Genomic DNA, 23,702 nt, shown 5'->3' on the forward strand with positions numbered 1-23,702 from the left:
AGGTTTTGTCATATTCTGTAATTACTTTCAGCCCCAGCAAGGACTGTTAAAGAAACGTGTTGCGTTCAGATACTGCGTGTTTGAAATACCTAGTAGCATTGTTCTGTTTCTTTGTTTTGATGTGAGCTTCTGCAGAAAGAATCAGAAGCATCTGAATTCACACACACACACATTTTTTTGTTTTACTTATTATACTTTTCAGAAAATCTATTGTTGCTGTAAGTATTTGACTCTATAGCACATTAAAGGGGCCCTATTTTGATCATTGTCAGGTTTTATATCAGTATGTAGTGTCTCTACTGGGACATGTCTCCATGCTTTAATGTTCAAAAAGCTCTTTATTTTTCTCACACTGCCTGTGCTGCTGCACCTCTTTTCACCCTCTGTCTGAAACCAGAGCCCAGTCTGCTCTGATTAGTTCAATTACATTTCAGAGCTCAAATTTTCCAAAAATGCAAGTCACTTCACCGTCAGTAAGGTCCTGACAAATGCTCGTATGAATGAAGCACCTATGTCAACATTTCAGAGTATGTTTCATTTCACAACAGGAATATTTTGGTCAGAGCAGATGATCAATCGGTCAACCTTCAACTCAGTGGCCCCTTGGATTTAACGGCTGCCCAGAGTTTACAGTAAGTGGGGAAAGAAACAGTGACACAGCAGCAGCATGACTGAAGATCTCCCCATGTGTGTTTTCCAATCTGAGGCAAGCCGTGCTGCTGACGTTCAGTCGGGAGTTACTCAGAGGCAGGAAGTCCTCTGTTTAGATTGCAGAGGTTGGGGTTAGCTGTGAAAAGCAGCACTTTTCTGGACGGTTCATAAAAAACCTCATCTCTCCTCAAACCAGACACTGCCGGGATTTGCCAAGAGTTTCCCCCCGGCCCCTCCCCCTTCTCAAACCTGCTGGTCGAATCCGATCCAGATGGAAAATTCCTGCTCTGGAACCAAAGAGGAGGCGAGACGCCAGAACCATGTGCTGTCTAGATTTAACACGATAATGGACACAAGCTCTAAAACAGACACACTGTCGCTTGCACAAAACACACTTACGGTTTGATTAGAGGGTTTCTCAAAGGTTTTCATGGAAGGTCAGAGCTCCATTGAAACAATTCAATCATGAATAATTTAGTCAAGTTTTCACTTTTTTGAAGCTTTTAAATAAACCACGCGCTCTTCATCAGTATGACCGACCAAGCATGCACATAAAGAAATCCATAGAAGAATGCAGTGGAAAATTCTAAACAAAGTTGTGATTAACGGTCAAAGTTTGTGATTTCGTGATAAAAGAAGAAGCTCCACTAGTCTCCAAGATTTAAACTCTCTATGGTCCAGCTCTGTGGGTCTTTCAACCCCTTATCTCTTTCCCCTCAGCCATCATGACTCTGAATGTTTGTGCACTCCACAAACACCAAAGCGAATATTCCAAAGGTATTACGCAGTGTTTTCTGAGTAATGTTTTTTAGATTGACTGGACTTCTTTTTGCAGATTAATATGTCTGCACATAGTCCCTTGATAAGATCGTCTTAAGCAAACATATGCTATCAAAAAACAGCAGACCGCTGAATGTCCAAATTGACTAATCAGAATCGAGTATTCAACTAAGCCATGTGATCAAAATAAATAATAGTAGGATCTTCTCTATATCTAATACGTAGCTTATTCTTTATTATTGCATGCTTTTTCTTACCTGCTTTGCCACTTGTGCAGTAACACCGTAAATATCCCCGCTGCGGGACTAATAAAGGAATTCTGATTCTGATTGTCGTATATAAAACGTTTTTAACCCTTTTAAGTTCTGGACTTTCTACTTCAATTTCACTCAAACCTTCTTTACAAATATAGAAATGAAATTTTCCTTAGTAAAGTTTGACTTGGTTGTTAATCAGATCATCGCGGATGAGGCAGAAATCAACAACGACATGAGTCAACACAAATGTTTTGAATTAGAGAGACACGCCGTCCAGACACAAGCATGTGACTTGGTCTTCGGAAGGTACTTTGTGTGTAGTGAAACGGGGGCCTGTGTGATCATGAAGCCCCCAAGCCCGGGCCCCCACAGCCGGTTGTCGCCTGATTTTCGGCACGTAGTCCCGTTCACAATGCAACAAGCCAGCAACGAGCCAATCAAAAGTTTATTTGAATAGAATTAGCGCACAGTAACCCACTTCACATTGTCACCATGATGACCTGAAAGCCGCCTGATCAGTCAGAGTGAGTGTGTGTGTGTGTGTGTGTGTGTGTGTGTGTGTGTGTGTGTGTGTGTGTGTGTGTGTGTGTGTGTGTGTGTGTGTGTGTGTGTGTGTGTGTGTGTGTGTGTGTGTGTGTGTGGGTGTGTTTGTGTGCATGTGTGTGGGAAACCATCCATGAGCCTGGTGGACTAAAGGATCAGGAAAAAAACTGTAGAAAGAAAACAGAGCCACGTTAAACACATGAGGACGGCATTACAATCATGACTCAGCTTAAAATAACTCTGCTGGAAGTCAATTCATCTTTTACAGTAAAGGGGGAAATGGAAAAGAGCTGACCGTGTTGCATCAGAGTGTAAACCAAGTGAAATACCAGACAGCAGACAGTGAGTCTGTCTGTGCACACACGCACCAAAGGGAGATTATCGGCATAAAAAAGGAGGATCTTTACAGACTTGAATGCTGATGTTGTATTATGAATGGAGTCTCTCTTGAGTCTACCGTCAGACAGCGAAAACGTTTTCATATCGGAGTGCCTGAGCTGGAAGTTGGAATGATTTTTTACAGTTTCCGTGCCCTGTATTGAACCCTCTTCTCCACTTTGCCCTTTAAATTAAGTGAGCTTTTAAGGGTAAATATGCAGCAAGACGTTCATTATTGAGAAAAAGAACCCCGAAAAGGATCCTGATGCACAACATCTCCCTTTTGTGCTATCTAAGGATAGAGGGTGTCGTTTTTTCTCATACTGATATTTTGAACAATCTGTGCTGTTGTATTTGCTGTAAAGTGTCTCTACTGTAGGCTATTTTTATTTTATGTACAGCACTTGGGCTCGACCAAAAATCGTTTATAAATGTGCTATATAAATAAAACTTGATTTGATTTGAACATTACATAAATGACGGCAGCATTGATCGGGGTTTTCTATAACAGTCTGTTCACATTTAGTTTTCCATTAAAAACTGCTGCTGTTCCCTTTACTTCCTGTCTGTCTTCTTCTGCTTTAACCTTTTCTCTTCTCTTGCGCTGTTGACTTCTTCTGGTTGAGGATGGTTTAGCAGTCAGGAATCAACATTTGTATGTGATCCCAATTAATACAAATGAATATAAAGCTGTTAAACTAGCTGTTTCAAGCTAAAAACAAACCGCTAGCTTAAAACAGCTAAAGCTAATTTGAATCTGGATAATAAATCAGGACACTTTCAGTGTTGCAAACTGAAGCAGGAGTCTGAGATCAGCAGAGTTGTTCAAACATTTAAAAGATCTATATCGTTCATGTTTTTACAAAGGAGTTTCCATAACTTGATTCCATAACAAACATCTTTGTATCTGACACGGCCGGTTTCACTCATAGTTGTCTGCACAAACACTCAGACTCTCACTCTCTGCTGTCAGACTTGTGTGGACATGTTTTAGACTAATAAAGCTAAATGTCATGCATTCACTCGAGCCACGTCTACAGGAAACACAACAACACAAAATCAACTGCAGAGTTAATACATCGTTTTTGAGGTGTAGCTACTGTATACATCACAACACATATGACGAACACATGACCCGTTATCATTATGATTCACTTAACACATCATCAAATAACCACAATTAAAGTAAAAAAGGACACACAACTATAAACAAATATTACATGAATGTCACAAAATATATAACTCCTCATTTAGCCAATGAGCGCATCCGTTTGCAATCAGATGCAAAACCTCTTTTAGAAAATGTGATGAGTCAAGCTTCCTAGTGTTTAAAGTCCTTAAAAGATCATTTTAAGGTACCATGACAGAGACAGGTTTCATTAAGGTCATATGCTCCATTTCCAACATGCCACAATCCGCTGTGATGTACTTTTCAAGAGAAGTCATGATTTTTGTTCCACTTCATATTTTCTGTGACTTCACAAGCTTCTTACCTTTTGCTGATTATTGATATGTATTACTGTATACTGATTTGTTTTACTGATTAACAGAACCTGCATTACTGTACGAGTATATCTGCCATTCCAAATGAACCCCGATTCCAGAACATTGGCTATCTGGGATCATAAGTCATTTATGTGTCATCTCATATTTCTGTCCACTTTTCGCCTCACTGCCTGCCAACATTGGTGAGTGTGTGTGTGTGTGTGTGTGTGTGTGTGTGTGTGTGTGTGTGTGTGTGTGTGTGTGTGTGTGTGTGTGTGTGTGTGTGTGTGTGTGTGTGTGTGTGTGTGTGTGTGTAGACATGATGTACAGTGTCAGGAATGTCACGCTATGCTGAGAGAAAATCTTTGTGACACATCTTGCAGCGACGTTCTCCTCCTGCCACCCAGATATTAACTTAAGGTTCCCACTGAAGGGTGTGTGTGTGTGAGTGTGTGTGTGAGTGTGAGTGTGTGTGTGTGTGTGTGTGTGTGTGTGTGTGTGTGTGTGTGTGTGTGTGTGTGTGTGTGTGTGTGTGTGTGTGTGTGTGTGTGTGTGTGTGTGTGTGTGTGTGTGTGTGTGTTATTCCTGCAACCTCAGATGCTTCTGATTATTTCTGCAGAAGCTCACATCGAAACAAAAGAAACAGAACAATGCTACAGGTATTTCGAACACGCAGTATCTGAACGCAACAAGTTTCTTTAACAGTCTTTGTTGGAGTGAAAGTGATTAGTGAAGTGAGGAAACACTGCAACACGGAGCATGTAGTCCAACAAATATGAAACAGTCTCTTTGGAGAAAGCGGCCACTCCCTGGTCTCAATCTGAATCATTAAGGCCTCTACATTACTGCAGACATTTGAAATGCTCAACAAACCCTTATTTATTTGTTCTGCGTAAATTCACGATCGTTCAAATCTCTCCAACTGATCTGGTCCGCCTAAAGTTAGCCTGACCCATAGTCACAAAAGTCACATTAATGGGAATTCATCAGATCCTAAAATACTGGAATTGTACTTTAATATGAAGGGCAGTGGTAGAAAATAATAAAAAAGTAAATACAAAAAAAGTAACAGAAATTCTGAAGTACTTTACTTAAGTATTTACCTTTATTTAAACTTGAATCCATTATATTTATATGGAGAAATATAGTTCTTGACACTGCTTTTTACTTAGATACTTGGTACTATGCAGATAAGGATTTAAAGAAAATTATATATGTAACATGCAACAAAAACGTGCTAACACATTAAAGCAGGGGTGTCAAACTCAAGGCCCGGGGGCCAAATCCGGCACACGACTTCATTTTATGTGGCCCCGCAAGAGCTTGCAAAGAATATAATATGTTTATTATACGGTTACATGCCGCTTTACAGAAGCAGGTTGCCAATAAACTACATGTACCACAATGCATCTCGTTTTGTGACATGCACTGAAGAGACTTGCAATTATTTGCCCTAGACTTCTGCTTTCAGACGTAGTTAATTATGAAGTTATTATCCTATCCGATAATAATCCAAGTCAGAGGCAATAATGTCATATAATACGTTATTTTATATATTTATATCATCTTAAAGTTACAACCGGCCCTTTGAGTGCAACCATAATGCTAATGTGGCCCGCGATGAAATTGAGTTTGACACTCCTGCATTAAAGCATCAGTGATATTATTCCAATAAATGATATATATATATTTTATGTATAGAACATGTCATTAAGAAAGCACTGGGACAGTTTAAAATGCACAAACACATTTGTATTTCTTCAAAACAAAATGTTTTCACTTCAGATAAGTTTAATATTTGAACGATCTGCAGAGAGTAGCTTTAAAGAAATGCCTTGTACTCAAAAATGATAACGCACATCCAGAGTTCAAGCTGCAGGTGTTCACTGATATAACTGTTGATATTAACCCTAACAATTCCCCTCCGGCTAAACCAGGCCAAGAAAAGATGTATGCAATGAGGAAATACCAGCAGCAGGTTGCGGTTATGTTCATTGCTACACCGGTTTTTCTTTCTTCCTCATAATGTTTTCCATTGTGAAAAACCCAATCATAAAAGAGTTTACATTCTAGAGAACAGCACTTTGTCATGTCACAGTCATAGTCATAGTGTGGTTTGAGAGTGAACAGTTTATAGTGAAACCATTGATGTGCCAAACTGTACTGAGTCAGTGAAATGATTCAAATAATTCCTGCTTATCATTTGGAAATCTTTCTCTGTTTTTATAGTGCTACCGTCAGTTACTGTTACATTAAGGTGTTACATGGCAGTAATTGTAATCCTCAAGCAGTGATACTTTAGAATGGCCATGAGGGTTTGTGCATTAGATCCCCCTTGTCAGTATATATATGTACAGAATCTTATCTTCTTTGAAGCTGCAGGACGGAACAAATTCGCTTCCACAAATCATATGGTATTGTATGGTAGATTTCCTAACTCTAAACAACTTTCAAACCTTACTCCCAACTTCTGCAATTTGCATAGAAACTCACAGTCCTTCTCAAACTCATAACTCAGTCACAGGAAATATACAGACATGATATGTCATATTTTTAGATTCAGTGTGACATTCTTTCCGATTCTTTATGTTCCAACCAATCCTCATGTTGATTAAATCCAGTTTTTCCATCGTATCTTGAGAATGTTTTTCTACTTTCTTCAGTTTTCTGGATGCAACATGTGATGATGTCATTTAAAGATACACTCACTGGTTTTGCTGGAACATTCTTGAAATCCACAGAGGTCGTGCCACAAGACTCTAAAACTTGAGAATCACAGTGCTGGGGGGATTGGAAGCGATATTCTTATGTTTATAATTCAGAACAAATTGTGTTTATAAATTGGCAAACCAGTCTTTTGTCAGAATGACATCTGTCAGTCCATCTCTGATGGACTGACAGATTTTCCAAAAATCCCCACATTTTAAATCCTCTCTATATTTAGACTTTATCGACACATCTGACTTCCCCATGCAGGTGCACATAACACAGAAGGTTATTCAGGAAGACATTCAGGAATGTTTGGGTTTTGTTTCTGGTATCTTGTTATGTTTATAACTGGTCATGTAACATCTCCTAGTGTGGAGTTTAAGGGGAAGTTACCAGCAGAGGAAATGTGTGTGTTTACAGTCAACTGAAACCTAGCAGATTCACTCAATGACTTCTGAATATCATGCGAATATCATGTGTAGGTTATATTGCTTCAAACATGTGCAACAATAAAGAGTTAAGGCACTTTATGATATATTATCAAATTATACTCAATCAAATCAAATTAATATAACAATTAATAAAAGTGAATATTCAACATTTAACAGCATTTATGTGAACCTATGGTGACACAATGATGTAAAAGCTCCACGTCTATACAAGACTTAATAAATAGGAAAAATGTGCTCTTCATTATTTGTTGAGACATGGTTCTAAATATACGTTTAGATGCCTTTACAAATATCTTTTTTTTTCAAATGTAAAACCTGTGTTATCCAAATTCTCAAGAATCAGTGATTCGTGAATTACATTAGGCATCACTCAAATATGATAGGCTTTCCGCTTTTGTCAATTGAAATGCCTCTCTCTGATGAGGCCATATGATTTGGTGTAATTATTTCACCAAACCCTGATGATTCATTCGGCTCCTCGGCGCATGGTGCCACAGCATTCCAGCTGCGGTCACAAACTCCAACATTATGCAAATATTTCGTTTTTTTCTCACTTGAGCAATACCGTCAGGGAGTGGCCTTCTTACTATGGGCGTTTCTAAAAGAAAACACAACCTGAACATGTAGCTATAAAGTGTGAGCTGTTCGCTGTGTGTGACATATTCAACTTTCTGAGAGCACCGAGAGAGTAACACAGAGAGAGAAAACGACACAACACTCAAAGAAAATGTACTCACGATCAAACAGCATGACCCTGACTGTACAGCAGGAGAGATATGGCTTATCCAGGATGGCGACCCGCAGCACGGAGCCCGAGGTATTCACCTTCGAGCGGATACCGACTCAGGCCACCGCCGTGCGCTCCTGCATGCCGATCCGACCGAAGAAGCGCTGCACCCGGGTGATGTATCCCGCTAAAGTCCGCATGCACCTTCCACCACAGGAGACATCCCAGGTCAAGCGCTGGCTGGTCATCCTGTGTCTTGTGGTGCTGTGGCAGATCTACACCGAGGAGCCCTGCGCCGACACGCCGCTGGGCAGCTCGGACAGCTCTGTCAGCGACTACCAGGGGTTCCCCTTACAGGGTGCGGAGGATCAGGCCCAGCTCACAGTGTTCAGCGCCAGCTCAGAGCTCATGTCATCCACACCGAGCAGCTGTGAGGACGACGGCTCATTCAGCGAGCAGATCATCCCGAACACATGTCCCAAGCCCGGTCAGGAGACGGAGAGCAGCCAGTTCGAGCAGAGCGCCGGGAAGAGCTACGTGGTGGCTCTGCTGGTCTACCACAGACTGGGCAGCGACAACTAAACCTCCCTGGACTGGGTTACCTGTAAACCACCACCTGTGTGTGGAAATAAAACACAGCAGGAGTTGATCCTGAGCAGCTACCTCGACACGCAGCTCCATGCGCCGGCTTCTCCCTGCCAGCAGTCCCCTTGAGAGAGGAGGAAGACACAAGTCTGGAAAAGAAACACTTGGAAGAAAGAATGAACTGTGAACCCTGACAACAAACTTGAACTTAAAAAAACTTGAATTTATGTGTGTGATTTACACACGGACTTTACTGCACTCTAACTTTATGTTTTACATTCTGGTTATTGTCATGAAAAACCAGCTGAAACTGACAATGTCTTGTCTTATTTAGTTATTTATTCTATTTGCTATTTATTGATTGATAATTTAAATAAAAAAATGTCGAAAAGAAGTTCTTGTTTCCAGCCTTTTTACTGCACTAAATGTTTTCTACGGTTATTTTTTGTATTCATCTAGACATTGGGATGTTGTGTAATAGATTTCTCCAGACTGATTTAGCTTATAATCATTACATCTGCAAACTTGTTCTCAGAATGTTTGGGGGAAAGCCCTATAATTACAAACGAAAGGTATCAAACATGTCTTTTTGTCAAGTTTATATAATCATTCAAACAACTACATTTTACCATAGACAACGCTTTTCCAAATTCTCTAAATAGACCAAATGGTTTTCTGCTCTTTGAATATTACACTTTGCATAAGCATCAAAGACTTCATCCAGATGCATATTTTATACAGGTGTGCTAACACTCTACGAAATATATATTTAAATGCAAACATTGAGCTGATATAGAAATAAAGAGTTTGATCATCATTGAGAATGATACAGAAAGAGGTCCAAATAACTCAACTTCATAGTGAAGATATGGTGACATAGTGTCAACATGTCATAAATATAGTCTATGGTAAATACTGAATCCAAACCAACGCTTTTGTACAAGATATTTAAGGACATTTGGGACAAAGACGGGAAAGAGATTTCTGTGGATTAACTTTCACTTTTTTAAATGTTCATGGTCATAATTCCCAGTTATATAAGTAATGAGCTGGAGCTGCTACAGCTTTAGCTTAACCTACTGATGAGTAACAGTCCATTACAACATTCCACCTGTTATTTTAATGATTAATGTCTAGCAACTCATATCATTTGCCTCACACATACATATTGATGTGTTACCATGATGTCATGTTAGTCACAGAGGTCCCCTTATCACCCCGGGGCATCTGGGTAAGACCTGTTGACGGTGTTGCCATGTAAGCACCACGTACACTTGGACAGGTAACAGAAAAGGTATGTCAGGTACGCGGTGAAGCGAAAATATATGGTGTCTGATGTGAAAATGTTCTAGAATTGACAGAAGTCTTCTTTATTTATTTTTTGTTTTTAGAGCTTCCTGACTGAACTTGTTTTACTCATTCTATTATTAGCTCAGTGTTTATGTACTCCACACCTGGTTCAAAACAGATCAAATTAAATATCAAATACATAATATCAAATACGTAATATATTTTATTTAATGTTGTTTCTAACTGTAGCCTTGTGATGATTTTTGCCTGTGTTTTTATTCACAGTTATGTTCTGGCATTTTAATGAGCTTGTTTATGGAAGCAAACAAGAGACAGAAGTATTTCAATTTTATTAGACACCGAATTTATAGCATTAAAAATAATTACTTTGAAAATCATGAATCTGAATTTTTTTTGCTCTGAATTTATCTATGTGAAATAAAAATGTAAAAATTCAAGTTAAAAAAATTCGAATGTTCAAATTCAGATCCCAAAAATTAAAGTGAAAAAAATTCGACGTCAAATATTTCGGTGTTTAAAATTCGATGTAAAAAAATTCGGTGTGTAAAATTCGACGTCAAAAATTGCGATGCAGCATCATCCGGGCTACTCAGACAGGATAAGCAATCGAGCCCTAATGCAATCAAACCGACTTCTTGCCTATCAGAGCCAAGCGGCAAACCCCGGGACAGTGCGCTGAAGTATGGAAGCAAACAAGAGACAGAAGTATTTGAATTGTATTAGACACCGAATTTATAGCATTGAAAATAATTACTTTGAAAATCATGTATCTGAATGTTTTTGCTCCGAATTTACCTATGTGAAATAAAAATGTAAAAATTCAAGTGAAAAAAATTCGAATGTTCAAATTCAGATCCCAAAAATTCGACGTCAAAAAATTCGATGTCAAAAAATTCGGTGTATAAAATTCGATGTCAAAAATTGCGGTGCAGCATCATCCGGGCTACTCAGACAGGATAAGCAATCGAGCCCTAATGCAATCAAACTGACTTGGCCTATCAGAGCACGGCTTTGTCAGTCATGTGATCACAACAACCCGGGAGAAAAATGACGGAGAACAGCGGGGCTCGCCGCTCGGGTAAGTTGTCAGTTTGTGCTCTTTATTTTACAAGCAGTGAGGGCTCGACAGCATTTGTATCTTACATTAGCTAGCTAAATGAGTGAAGTAGCCTTGTTGTTAGCAAGCTCCGTAGTTATCATTAATTGAAGTGAATCACAACGTTACCGTGTCCTTTTGTGTGTGTGAGGGGGGGTGACGGTTTGCAAAGTAACGTAACGATCACTTCGGTTAGATAGGTCAAGTGGTAGTAAATAAATAAATACACACACATCAATCTGTTGTGGATGGAACACAACAAATGGTGCTCTTACCTGTGATGCCTCCTCCACACATTATAACCAGACTATCATTCAAACTATAAGTAACAGTTCTAGCTACTTGACTTTAGACAAAGAATTCAAAAGACAAAATCAACACAATTTATTGAAAAACCAATCTTTCTTTTACGGTGCCTCTCCTTTTGTTTGTATTATTAAACCCTTTCAATCTAAAAAACTGATCAACTCAACAGTTAAGTTTATATTTATTATTGTCCAAAGCATCTAATAATAATAATAATAATAATAATACATGGAACTTTTATATAGCTTTGCATGAAACTCAAAGACTATTACACAATTTTGTTCCCCTCTCATATTCACAGGATGGATGATTAGAGACTTTGGGGGAAACCTCAGCTTTATGAACGTCCTGTCTGTTGGTTTGGCCGGAGAGGGCTGAGGGTCTTTCCCTGCGAGGAGTCCTCCTCGCAGGGAAAGACCCTGCAGGCCTGAGGGAGAAGGACCAGGCCTGATGGAGGAGGACCTGCACCAGCTGCACCTACAGAACTTAGCCCATGCTGGGCATAGCTGTTACCACCTGCACAGGCCTAGCCTGTCAATTAACAGATTAACATTTAGTGTAACTTATGTATATTATTTCGTTTTTATTTAAAAAAAAAAATGGTGATGGTTCATGCTTGATAACTTTTAGTTCACATTTCAATAAATTGTATTTGCACTCCTTTTGTCCGTTATTCTTGCTGAAAATGTTAGATTACACATTCACATCTGACTGAAGATTGGTACCATTTATTTATGACGTTCCAAACTCTGCGGTACAAGGTACAAGCGATGTGAAGCTCATAAAGTGAGGCAAATGCATTTGATCAGCTGACTTTTTTTTTTTGCCAAACTTTATAGGCCTGACAATAATCACACTGTCTCTGAGGTGCAACGTAAAACACAAAACAACACAAATGAAGTTCCTGTTGGACTACAAAACTATTCTCTGTCTCTTAATGTCCTGTACTGCTCTTAAATCTCATCACATCAGCTTCTCCTTTCCCTCTTGGATGTTCTTCTGGACCCTCAGAGAAAGAGAACATGGTGAAGCAGTCCTGTCTCTCAGGCGTGTCCTTTCCTAACAGAAATATCAAAAAACATATTATTGCAGAGCAAGTGTGTTATTTAAGAAAGAGGTGTGTTTGTTTCTTCAGGGGCTATAAATATAATGATTTTATTTTTATTTGAATGTGTACTACAAAGATAATCAGGTTATGAATAAACCGTTCTAAATTCATCAACATTGAAATAAATGTATTATTAAAATAATATTTAACTGTTATCAAAACTTAGTGCAACTGTGGAAGCTTGCTCTGTTCGGTTGTCTCACTGAAAGACAAAGGGTCGCAGCTCTCACTATGTGATGTTGCTTGGTAAAATGTAAATGTAACCTTTTGCTAATAAATTCCACTCAACATCACTGATGTGCAGGGGATCTAGTATTCAGCCATGTTTAATGGCATGTATATCAGTGTATTAGAGTCATTACTTTATGCATTCTTTGTAAAGTATGAAAAAGGTGTACCTTGGAATCCGTGCTGAAGTTCTCTGCTGCTAGGAGTCCAGATCTGTCTCTCCTCCTCTGGTCCAGCCTGTCTGGATCACCTTAAGGACACTTTGAACAAACAGATGTAAAGTTACATGCATGGGTTACAGACTTCTTTCCATGCAAACAACTTTTTATCTTCTTTTAAAAACAGGTCATAATCTTATTGTTATACTTAAGAAATGGCTGGATATCACAGTCCTTATACTGTATCAGTTTGATTGAGTATTATTGTGTAGGTCCTTTTTATTTTACTGTTACTTTGGATGAGGTTTTCATGAGTCAGTCAAATTAATTTGTTTTCATGCCATATTCATATGTATCACACACATAGGGGTAAGACACAAACCTATTGAACAAATGCAATGCAATGGATAAGCTTAATTTCCACTGAAGTCACAGATAACGTCATATCTAATATTTAAACAAATCATTTCCTTGTCACTAAAGCATTGACTACGCTATTCATCGTCCTTAAATGCAGGAATTAAGTTACATGTTCCGTTGTACAGCCACGATAAGGCTGTTTCTCAAGTGTGATGATAATACAATTAAAAGAGGCATTGGTAATAATATTAAAAACAACAATGTTTGGGTCGTTCGTCGGATAGGCGGTTAGCTGCAATAAATAACTCCAGTTCAACAAACCATATTACAATATCTAAGGGAGCGTTATTATCTTGAAATGTGACGTTCATATTTTAAAGATACACATATTTCATTGTGAGGTTGATTTAATATACACTAAGCCTCTCTTCAACAATACGTTGACGTTAGCTAGTCTATTTTATGCTATAGTAGAGCATAGCGAATTTAAATGAACCTTAACAATGCATACAGTAACCTAAATAGCAAACTAACTATCTAACGTACAAGGATGACCTTATTTTAGCAACCTCGCACAGAAGCCTTTTGGTATATAGTAGCATCCCACTTAATGTTTTACACTCTTGGATGCTACGCATAGCATCGTTAGCACAGATGGAGCTACGATTGCTCAAATGCTAACCCAACTCTAAACATTCATTAACGTTAGCTTAATAAAAACACCAGTAACATAACATAAAGTACGCAGGGTTGACTTACCGAATAAACTGCATTCATGGACGGTCTGTTTCAACCGCAGATAAATCCTATATTTGTATGACGAATAGTCCACCAGGAACCAACACAACAAACACGGCCGAGTTCAAGTAGTGTTCTCCTCATGAGCTGAGCCGCTGTAGCATCACGGAGCTAACGGAGCTAGCAGAGAGGAGCTAGGAGCAGCAGTCCCGTTGTCATGAAGGGGGAATCTAACTATATACAGAATATGTTTTTGTAGATCCAGGCTAGAAACATGTTCATTTTCTGATGTTAAGTTGGACATTTTAACATAGGGTCTACGGGAATTGCTCCCATCTGCATCCATCGCCTACAGTTTGCAGCATTGGGCACCGCGGTGAATTTAGTTTTAGGTTGGATATTCGACGGACATTCGCGGACCCGCCAGCAGCGTCAGTTTCCCCTGCTGCTGTGTGTATTACGACGGGGAGATCTTCTCCGCGAAACGAGGCTTTCACTTAGGGACCATCAACAAATGACTTTTCAATTACACAAGAACATTTTTCTTTTTAATAAATCGACAGCTTCCCGATCGAGTGAATGTGAAGCAAATCCACGCTAGAGCATGCATTTGTTGAACACACCTCTCTTTATTGCATTTTAATACTTTAAATATTTATATTAATAATTTGATGGGAAAATGTGCTTATTTCTTCAATACCTTCCAGGTCATGTGACCGATTCACTCAAAATCAATGTTGGGTCAAAGAACTACACTGGCTGCATAGGACACACCTCTTTTTATTGTATTTTAACACTCTAAATATTTTTATATTAATATTTTGATGGAAAAATGAGCCTATTTCTTCAATACCGTCCAGGTCATGTGACACGATTTACCTCAAAATCAATGTTGGGTCAAAGAACTACACTGGTTGCATAGGACACCTTTTTACGGAAAAATGAGCCTATTTCTTCAATACCGTCCAGGTCATGTGACCGATTTACTCAAAATCAATGTTGGGTCAAAGAACTACACTGGTTGCATAGGACACACCTCTTTTTATTGTATTTTAACACTCTAAATATTTTATATTCATATTTTGATGGAAAAATGAGCCTATTTCTTCAATACCTTCCAGGTCATGTGACCTAATCACTCAAAATCAGTGCTGGGTCAAAGAACTACACTGGCTGAATAGGACACACCTCTTTTTATTGTATTTTAATACTCCAAATATTTTTTATATTAATAATTGTATGTGAAAATTAGCTTATTTCTTCAATAACTAATGACTCAAAATCACTTTATGAATTAAATACAAGTCTGTACACAATAGAAACAGCTCTTTATATCGGATAATATTACATCCTCTATTTAATATTAATATTTCTATTAAAAAATTCAGGGTTTTTTTCTAGAGCTTCCCTGTCATGTGACCCAGTGATTAATGATCAGAAAGTAATACAAACAAGGCTACACAGGACACATGTTTTACTAATCGTCATCATTGAGCACATTTCAAGTATTACTTGCACAAAGGACAATTCCAATATCCTGTCTCTGCCTTTTTAATGTCTCTGCTGTCCATTGCCAGGCACTGGGCATGGTACCATCGTTCACAGTCATCACACTGAACCTGTTGAAGTGAAAGAAATAGTGTATTTATATGTTTGTACCTAGATTACCATTCAGTTGTCTTAATACTTAAGTGTTAGTGAGGAATCAGCTGACACAATCATCTGCTCCTTAAAACCCACTGCCTGTGTTTTAACATGCTCTATTGTTTGTTTGTTTTTTTTGTTTTTTCATTGTTTCTATCTTTTAAATTTTTTTTAGTTAAGTATTCCATTAATGTGTGTTGCATGTTTTAAATGTATTGTATTTAGTTGTTTAAAATTAATTATGTGTTTGAGGTTGACTTTTAAAATCTGTCCAGGGACTACAGATGAAAAATAGCCTCTTGGCTAACTCTGGCACAGTTACAGAAATGTTAATTAATGTGCACTGTCCCTGTTAAATAAATGAATACATAAATGTAGACATGACAATTCCACATTTTCTTCACAACAGCTCACCCAGTCTGTGATGGGAGATCCAGATCCTGGAGGCCTTAAGGCAGCACACATAGCACAATAAGTGTGCTCATCAAAGACTGAAACAAGATAACAATACATGTATGTCAGCTTCTATATACACATACATATACATACATACATATATATATACATACAGACACCCATATATACATATACATATATTCATATTTATTTACCTGATGCCTCAAGGATTTCGAGAGCCAGTTCTCTCCTCTCCCGTTTCATGTATTTCTTCGAACACTCGAAATTCACATTCGGGATCAGAGGGAAGGACTCCATGACTGCCTTTGCCATCTAAACAAACAACACTTATGTTATGGAGGGTTTTTCTTCTTTATTGTATAGTAATACAGATACAGACAAAAACATGAGACACATTATAGAAGACATCCACCCTTGACTAGAATGCCTCCCAAAGCTTTTGAGTATTGATATAGACCGGTCCTATTATTGGAATTTTGAGATATGTTTTGTCAATTAAACTTTCTGTGTTCAAGTGAATACTACATTAGTGTTAAATAACTGTTAATTTAAGTTCAGCAATGTTGTGTCATAATCCAATTGTTGTCAGTTGTGAAAAATACAATAAACAACAACATGATATCGGCAATATACTGTATATTGTCCATTGGCCAACCTGCCTGCTAAATATTATGGGGATCAGCATCGGCCTTTAAAAAACCTTTATCGGTCAACAACTACTTTTGACAGCTTTTTTAATCCGCCCTTGCATTAAACTGTCTTTCACATTAAAAACTCTGCTTGTTAACTGGATGAAAACAGAATCTCTTCAGCTCACCTTCACAACAACGACACCACAGCTACATCCATCCGTTTGAAGTGGGTGGCCCATAACGCCTCCCTTCCACTTAACATCCACCCAGTCTGTTATGCTGTGGCGTGTCCTCCTCATCCTGAAGTACTCCCTGAGAAAGGATCATGTTAACACACTTTACATTTCTAATGATGTGGCTCCTAAAGATAATGTAACAGAAATTCATACTGTTTGTATTCACCATATGACCATTTATTTATATAAGGGGCAGCCACAGGTCAGCTATATATATCACTGTCTGAACACAGACTGTATCAGACTGTTTAAAATGCTTTCAATGCTGTTTGTGAGTATCAATGTAACTAAATGTGACACATTTTTTACGTTTAAATATAGTTTTTACTTGAATTTTCAAATATCTATTGAATTTTGATTTACTGTATTCTTTTGGCAGCATGTTCGGAGTCATCAAGCTCTTTGATGCTTTGAGCTGGATCCACCAGGAATACGGTGCTGGTTTTGGCATGAATGTACTGTGAGAGAACAAAACAAGTAAAAGCACTTTTCATCAAAAAAGATTTTTGGCTTCACTATGTAAGTCTTGTGCTTTCACAGAAATAATACAATGACAAAATAATTACAAACCAGCAACTTCCAGTGGTTGTTGTTGACAAGTACAAAGGACAGGACAGCTTCATAGTTGTCAAAGTTGACCTATAATGGCATCAAATAAAGGATTAAAACAAACTTGAAGGCTAAGGTAAAAATAACAACAACATTAGTCTGACAATGATGTTCTTGTGCCATTCATTTGTTGTTCTTAAAACAAGTGTTGGTATGGGAATTCAATAGTAAGTAGATTTATCAGGTGATTTAACTAATGAGTATAGTTTCAGAGAGGATAAAGTAAAATAATCTCAGCTCATTTCCTATTTAAGACCTCAGCCAATGCTTCACTCCATGTACCTAATGTGTGAGCCCACAAATCAAATCCACACCTACTTCCCCCTACAGCATCACCATGCACAAACACAACACACCACACACATAAACATACACAGACCACACACATTACCTTCGGTAAACTGTGAGATGTTAGCTGAGTTCTGTCCCCGAACAAAATGACACCTGCTGTGTAGTGATTTAGCATTTAACATTTTGTTCAGAACGGCGAATTTGTCGGCAGCAACATGAAACACGCCTTCAATTACCTGGCAAAAAAGATCATAACAATTTGCCAATTAATGCATATTCCCAGTTATACTGAACTTTCATTTCCTGCAACTTTGAGAATCTTGTGACTGACAAAAGTATCTAGACATTTTGGGGAGAAATCGTTAAATGCTAGATAAAGAAAATAACACAGTGTAGAGTGAAACTTCAGACACTTGAAACATGTATACCTCCCCTGTTAACCACTGGTGGGGTCGAAGTGAGCATAGCTCACAGTGGCGGATAAGCAAGATGTGTCCTTTCATCTGTGAGGGGAGCACTGCCACGACCACCTCTGTGTCCTTTTTTTTCCACAGCCAGGTCAACTGCAAGTTAGGATTGAGGGGAAATAGATGCAGTCTGTTTAATATGGACACTTGAGGAATCTTTTAACCCTCCGGTATCACTCTGGACATTTTTGTCCCGAATGACTAATTAGGGTAGTGCATTTGAATGACACCAGAGGGTTAACAATCTTGAATGTTTGGGTGAAGGCCTTGTTTTTGTATATGCACCATCAAAGCTACATGCACAAAATATAATTAAACTGTCCATGTTTATGCATTTAACCTCAGTCCCTTTTAGAGTTTTCACTAAATGACATTAAACAGGCTGCTCAGGAACAGAAACTGTAATTGCAGTTTAAAGTCTGATTTGGAAATATAGTTTCTGTTATAAGTTTGTAAGCTGTATTTACATTGTTCATCTTCATATTCTCCCCCTACAACATGCACCTAATCATCTTGGGTTATAATACTTCATGTCCTTTGTCCTTCACCTCACTCTTTACCAATTTAGTCCATGCTTTACTTTCTGACAATATTTACTTATTCCATTGTTACAATTAAAATGCTGGAGAACAATTGACACACTTTGAAACTCACATTTCCCTGTGCGTCTTGTTCCTGTTGGTCCACTTTTCTTTTCTTCACCTTTGTGGCAGGTGGGCTCTTGGGGTTGGGTAGTGTTTTTGGTGGATTGAAGTACTTGGACTTGGACTTGGTGTGACCAGCAGAACTTTCCCGCTTGTTCCACTGTTCCTCGTGGTCATCATCTGGCCTGCTAGGATGCCCAAAGTTTTTGTCCAGAATATGCATTGGCAGATTGTGTTGCTCAATGTGCTCTATATATCTTCCTTGTATTGAGGCATACATTTTGGAGACAAACTCAGCTGGTCTCAGGTACTTTTTTTTTAAAAGGATGGAGTGTTTGACCAACCCAAACCAGAGCTCAACATGGCAGTTGGTATCCCTGGTTTTATGACTCTACCTTTTCTATGTCGTGACAGACCCCCAAGCAACAAACCACTCCACAATGAGAAGATCCCCATGTAGTTTTGTAACAGTGCATCAATGACACCAGGACAGAGGTAGTGGTTTTTTACATGAACAGCATCGTCAGAGAGAATGTCACACTCTGCTTGGTCCCGCCTGACTTGAAAAGCTTGTGTAAAAGGGGACTTTCCAATAATGCTATGAGCATTTGTTTCCATTTTGCTTTCCTCCTCTCCCATTACATGTCCACTTTCCTCCAGTTTCAAGTCCCGAGTTTGCAAAATGCACTTGTCGAGGTACATTTAGCTCTGTTTCACCGAATGAGTGTACTCCTCTGCATCAAAAAGCACACACATATGATAAAAACATCAAGGGCTTCCTGCATACTTGTGCAGTTCAGGATGTACGCAAAACAGAATGTTGCATATTCCTGTGTGCCTCTGTCTACAGTTTGTTTCCCAAATGCTTGTGACACAGCCTTCATGATATGAGCAGAGCACAGATGCAGCACAGTGAAGTTAGGAATCAGTTCAGTTTGTCCAGACACTATCTCAAATGCTCTGTCAAGGTACACTGACATATTTTCCCTGTTAAAAGACAGAAGCACACTGTTTATCAGAGCCCAACTATAATCTGTCTCAACCTGTGCTATCTTTCTTTTTGTTATGTAAGACAACTTTCTTTTAAATTCCATGAGCCAATGGGAAATAGATGGAATGGAATGGCTGTTGGTGATCAGTTCTGTGACAGGCAAGGGAGGCTTATCCTTACCCATTCCGGGCAAAACCAAAGCATAATACAAGACCCGCTTATTTTGATCAGGAATGTTCTGTATCACGCTGCCTGTGGCATCAAGGTAGAGAGTCGTAGGTGTTGGCTTTTTCAAGTGCTCAGTCAATATCTTTATTCCAGCATCTGTGTATAAATGTACAGCAAACGGATCAATTTGTAGGTGCTGAAGATAGCCTTTTGATGATGCATGACTGCTGCTCTCTTTGATTATTTTTTTAGTCAACATGAGTTCAAGCATCATGTCATCGTGGAGCCTTGCACTTTTCTTCACTTCAGAGGATATTTTCTTTAACACGTCTTTGGTGAGGCTTCTGCTTATGTTACCAGCCATTATTTCCTCTGGTGTCTGTCTTAACATAGTGTAATAATAATTGCTGACACCACTGGTTAAGGCTTTGGAAATTGTTCCTCTTCTTGTGTATTTTGCTGGTCTAAATCGCCTTTGATTTTTATGGTGTATAACTTCACCAATGCGCATGACTTTAAAAATAATTTTTTTATCCGTTGATTTTGGCCTGTTCTTTTTTGAGAAACTGTAGACAGCGTTGCATCCATTAAATGTGCATTTTGCAGAGGCACAGAAAAATGGCGAATTCTTTTTACGGCTATCATTTGTCTTAACATGCTGGTATTTGAAAGCAAGTGTGCAGCATGGATTATTTTTCAAAAATTCTTGATATAATGTATCAGTCCAGGGGGGGCGGAGTTTTTTTTTGCCATGTTTAGGTTTAATTTTGTTCCATTGTTTTCTTGTCATGGCAATTTTGAACTTTTTTGGCCCTGCTTTGCACTTTCTGTTCATTGTTGTTGTCATTTTGGTGGCTGTCTCTGTACTTTGTTGGTCTGACTCTTCTGTGTCTATCTCAGACTGTGGCTGTACGTTACTTATTTCCCTGTCATCCTGACTTGTGTCCTCGTCTTCCTCACCCGTAGGTGCGCTGTAACACTGTTTTTCTTCATCATTCTTATCTTCATCTTTCCCCACAGGCTCTGTCCCTGTTTTTCGTTTGTTCCTTTTTCGTTTTTTATCCTTTTCTGGCCCTTTCTTGTCCTTGCCTGTTTGTCCCTTTCCGTTCATTGTTGTTGTCATTTCGGTGGCTGTCTCTGTACTTTGTTGGTCTGACTCTTCTGTGTCTATCTCAGACTGTGGCTGTACGTTACTTATTTCCCTGTCATCCTGACTTGTGTCCTCGTCTTCCTCACCCGTAGGTGCGCTGTAACACTGTTTTTCTTCATCATTCTTATCTTCATCTTTCCCCACAGGCTCTGTCCCTGTTTTTCGTTTGTTCCTTTTTCGTTTTTTATCCTTTTCTGGCCCTTTCTTGTCCTTGCCTGTTTGTCCCTTTCCGTTCATTGTTGTTGTCATTTCGGTGGCTGTCTATGTACTTTGTTGGTCTGACTCTTCTGTGTCTATCTCAGACTGTGGCTGTACGTTACTTATTTCCCTGTCATCCTGACTTGTGTCCTCGTCTTCCTCACCCGTAGGTGCGCTGTAACACTGTTTTTCTTCATCATTCTTATCTTCATCTTTCCCCACAGGCTCTGTCCCTGTTTTTCGTTTGTTCCTTTTTCGTTTTTTATCCTTTTCTGGCCCTTTCTTGTCCTTGCCTGTTTGTCCCTTTCCGTTCATTGTTGTTGTCATTTCGGTGGCTGTCTCTGTACTTTGTTGGTCTGACTCTTCTGTGTCTATCTCAGACTGTGGCTGTGCGTTACTTATTTCCCTGTCATCCTCACTTGTGTCCTTGTCTTCCTCACCCGTAGGTGCGCTGTAACACTGTTTCTTGATACTGTGCTGTCCATCTCTCCCTCTTTCACTGACATATTTTCCTAAATACAAACATTACAAAAGTACAAAATCTCATTTAATTACTGTATCTCTTATCGTAAGACTACAATGCAACTTTAAGCAATCTGCCATCCTTGGGTCAATTACAGTAAATTCTGTTAACATCCTACTGTGATGCAGTATTTAATTAAATAAGCACATTAACCCTTATGCCTCCCTAAGGAAATGTATTATCCATGCCACTGTTTAATTTTGCGAGCATTCTGATTGTGTTAAGAATATGGCACGACATTTGGTAAAGATGTGTTTTTTTGGAAACATGTTCTTAATAAGTGTATGTGTAATCAAAATAGTGACTTTCAAATCCCTAGTGACAAAAATAAAAATGAATGAACATTTGATAATTATGATCAGCACTGAATTTGGTTAAAAATATGTAAGTAATTGAAAGTGGAACAAAAATATTAACATAGCCTATAATATCTTTATTACAGTATTTTTAGATGCGGACATTTTTGTCGTTAGTGTTTTCAAAGTAACGTTTTTAAAAAGGGATTCACAAGGGTTAAGCTTCAACTTAAAAGCCTCTGGGGCAGAGTCCTGCATGGGTCCAGTTTTGCAAATCTGCACCCACCCGAACCCTCGCAGCTCAGTAGCTACCGCGAACCGACCGTTACATGCAATTATCTTCAAGTCAAATCTGGACCCGACCTGTTGATATAAGACCCACAACCCCACCCGTTGTGAATTTGGGGGGGGGGGGGGGGCTAGTGGAGTACTTCGTGACCACAGAGCGTGAACGTTGTGATCAGCTGTTTTAGCGCAGTTCTCCAGTGAAGGGGGGGAGTCTCCCTCCGCAGCCGGTTGGCGTAGTTTTGGCACAATTCCGTTGTACAGACCGACGTTAACAGCAGCCCTGTCTGTGCACACGGAGACCGACTCTGTCGTCCGGTGATCTAACCGCCTTCTGGAAAAGCTTCACAAGTACGTCGGTACGCAAATGCGCTTTGTGACACAAGTGACCGTACGCAATTCAGATTGTTGCCGCGCATGCGTACCTGCGTACCAGTTATGTGCACCCCTGGATATAGGCCTACATGTATGTTTTGCCCGTTACACAACTATTTTGCGGGTTATCCGCCGGGTATCCGAGGCAGGACTCTGCTCTGGGGCTCATCAAAGTTATTTTTTAACAGTACCTGCTTGAAGCACCTCAGTCCGGACTCCACGTCGGTCTTCACCCCAGATGACCCTCAACCACTTAAGATGCTCTTTCTTATTACTTTTAAACACTGTAAGTGTAACTGAGGACCACTGTTCAGTTGTAACATTAACTTCACTAAAACCATGAGAAATTAAAGACCTGGTGATGAAATCTCTACCTCCTGCTTGTTGCCAGAGGTCTAAAGCTTTCTTTGTTTTGCCTTTTTTGAAGCGCACCATTTTTAGATCAAACAATGTGATCTGGTTTCTAAAAAAGAGGTGTGTCCTATGCAGCCAGTGTAGTTATTTGACCCAACATTGATTTTTGAGTGAATAGGTCACATGACCTGGAAGGTATTGAAGAAATAAGCTAATTTTTCCATCAAAATATGAATACAAAATATTTAAAGTATTAAAATGCAATAAAAAGAGGTGTGTCCTATGCAGCCGGTGTAGTCCTATGACCCAACATTGATTTTGAGTGATTAGGTCACATGACCTGGAAGCTATTGAAGAAATAGGCACATTTTTCCATCAAAATATTAATATAAAATATTTAAAGTATTAAAATGCAATAAAAAGAGGTGTGTCCTATGCAGCTAGTGTAGTTCTTTGACCCAACATTGATTTTGAGTAAATCGGTCACATGACCTGGAAGGTATTGAAGAAATAAGCACATTTTTCCATCAAAATATTAATATAAAAATAT

General features: G+C 38.9%; 2 protein-coding genes across 6 annotated transcripts; one reads left to right on the forward strand and one right to left on the reverse strand.

The window, feature by feature from the left end:
* Positions 1–7,936: 7,936 nt before the first annotated feature.
* Positions 7,937–8,961, forward strand: ier3 (immediate early response 3). The gene has a single exon (XM_034199360.1). It carries the CDS (start codon positions 7,983–7,985, stop codon positions 8,562–8,564), a length of 582 nt encoding a protein of 193 aa, XP_034055251.1. The 5' UTR covers positions 7,937–7,982; the 3' UTR covers positions 8,565–8,961.
* A 6,222-nt stretch (positions 8,962–15,183) lies between these two features.
* Positions 15,184–23,259, reverse strand: LOC117534996. 5 transcript variants are annotated; one of them, XM_034199297.1, is made up of 10 exons: positions 22,990–23,259; positions 18,823–19,000; positions 18,130–18,264; positions 17,802–17,937; positions 17,372–17,440; positions 17,165–17,259; positions 16,751–16,877; positions 16,128–16,245; positions 15,931–16,007; positions 15,184–15,491 (listed from the first exon to the last, which is right to left on the reverse strand). In XM_034199297.1, exons 4-10 carry the CDS (start codon positions 17,874–17,876, stop codon positions 15,381–15,383), a joined length of 672 nt encoding a protein of 223 aa, XP_034055188.1. In that variant the 5' UTR covers positions 17,877–17,937; positions 18,130–18,264; positions 18,823–19,000; positions 22,990–23,259; the 3' UTR covers positions 15,184–15,380. The 5 variants fall into 5 exon arrangements, with proteins under 5 accessions (XP_034055188.1, XP_034055189.1, XP_034055190.1 ...); XM_034199298.1 differs by lacking the exon at positions 18,823–19,000; XM_034199301.1 differs by lacking the exon at positions 15,931–16,007 and having other exon boundaries at positions 15,429–15,491.
* Positions 23,260–23,702: the final 443 nt, after the last annotated feature.

This window comes from Gymnodraco acuticeps, unplaced genomic scaffold (genome assembly GCF_902827175.1).
Source record: "Gymnodraco acuticeps unplaced genomic scaffold, fGymAcu1.1, whole genome shotgun sequence".
Lineage (NCBI taxonomy): Eukaryota > Metazoa > Chordata > Actinopteri > Perciformes > Bathydraconidae > Gymnodraco > Gymnodraco acuticeps.

What these genes read in the sequence shown, in the direction of transcription:
- ier3 (XM_034199360.1), top strand. Translation starts at nt 7,983, where the DNA reads ATGTACTCACGATCAAACAGCATGACCCTGACTGTACAGCAGGAGAGA.
- LOC117534996 (XM_034199299.1), bottom strand. Translation starts at nt 17,876, where the DNA reads ATGCTAAATCACTACACAGCAGGTGTCATTTTGTTCGGGGACAGAACT. An exon ending in ACAACCACTGGAAGTTGCTG is followed by an intron (nt 17,260 to 17,371) that starts GTTTGTAATTAT and finishes GTTCTCTCACAG; the next exon opens with TACATTCATGCCAAAACCAG. An exon ending in GTGGTGTCGTTGTTGTGAAG is followed by an intron (nt 16,246 to 16,750) that starts GTGAGCTGAAGA and finishes TTGTTTGTTTAG; the next exon opens with ATGGCAAAGGCAGTCATGGA.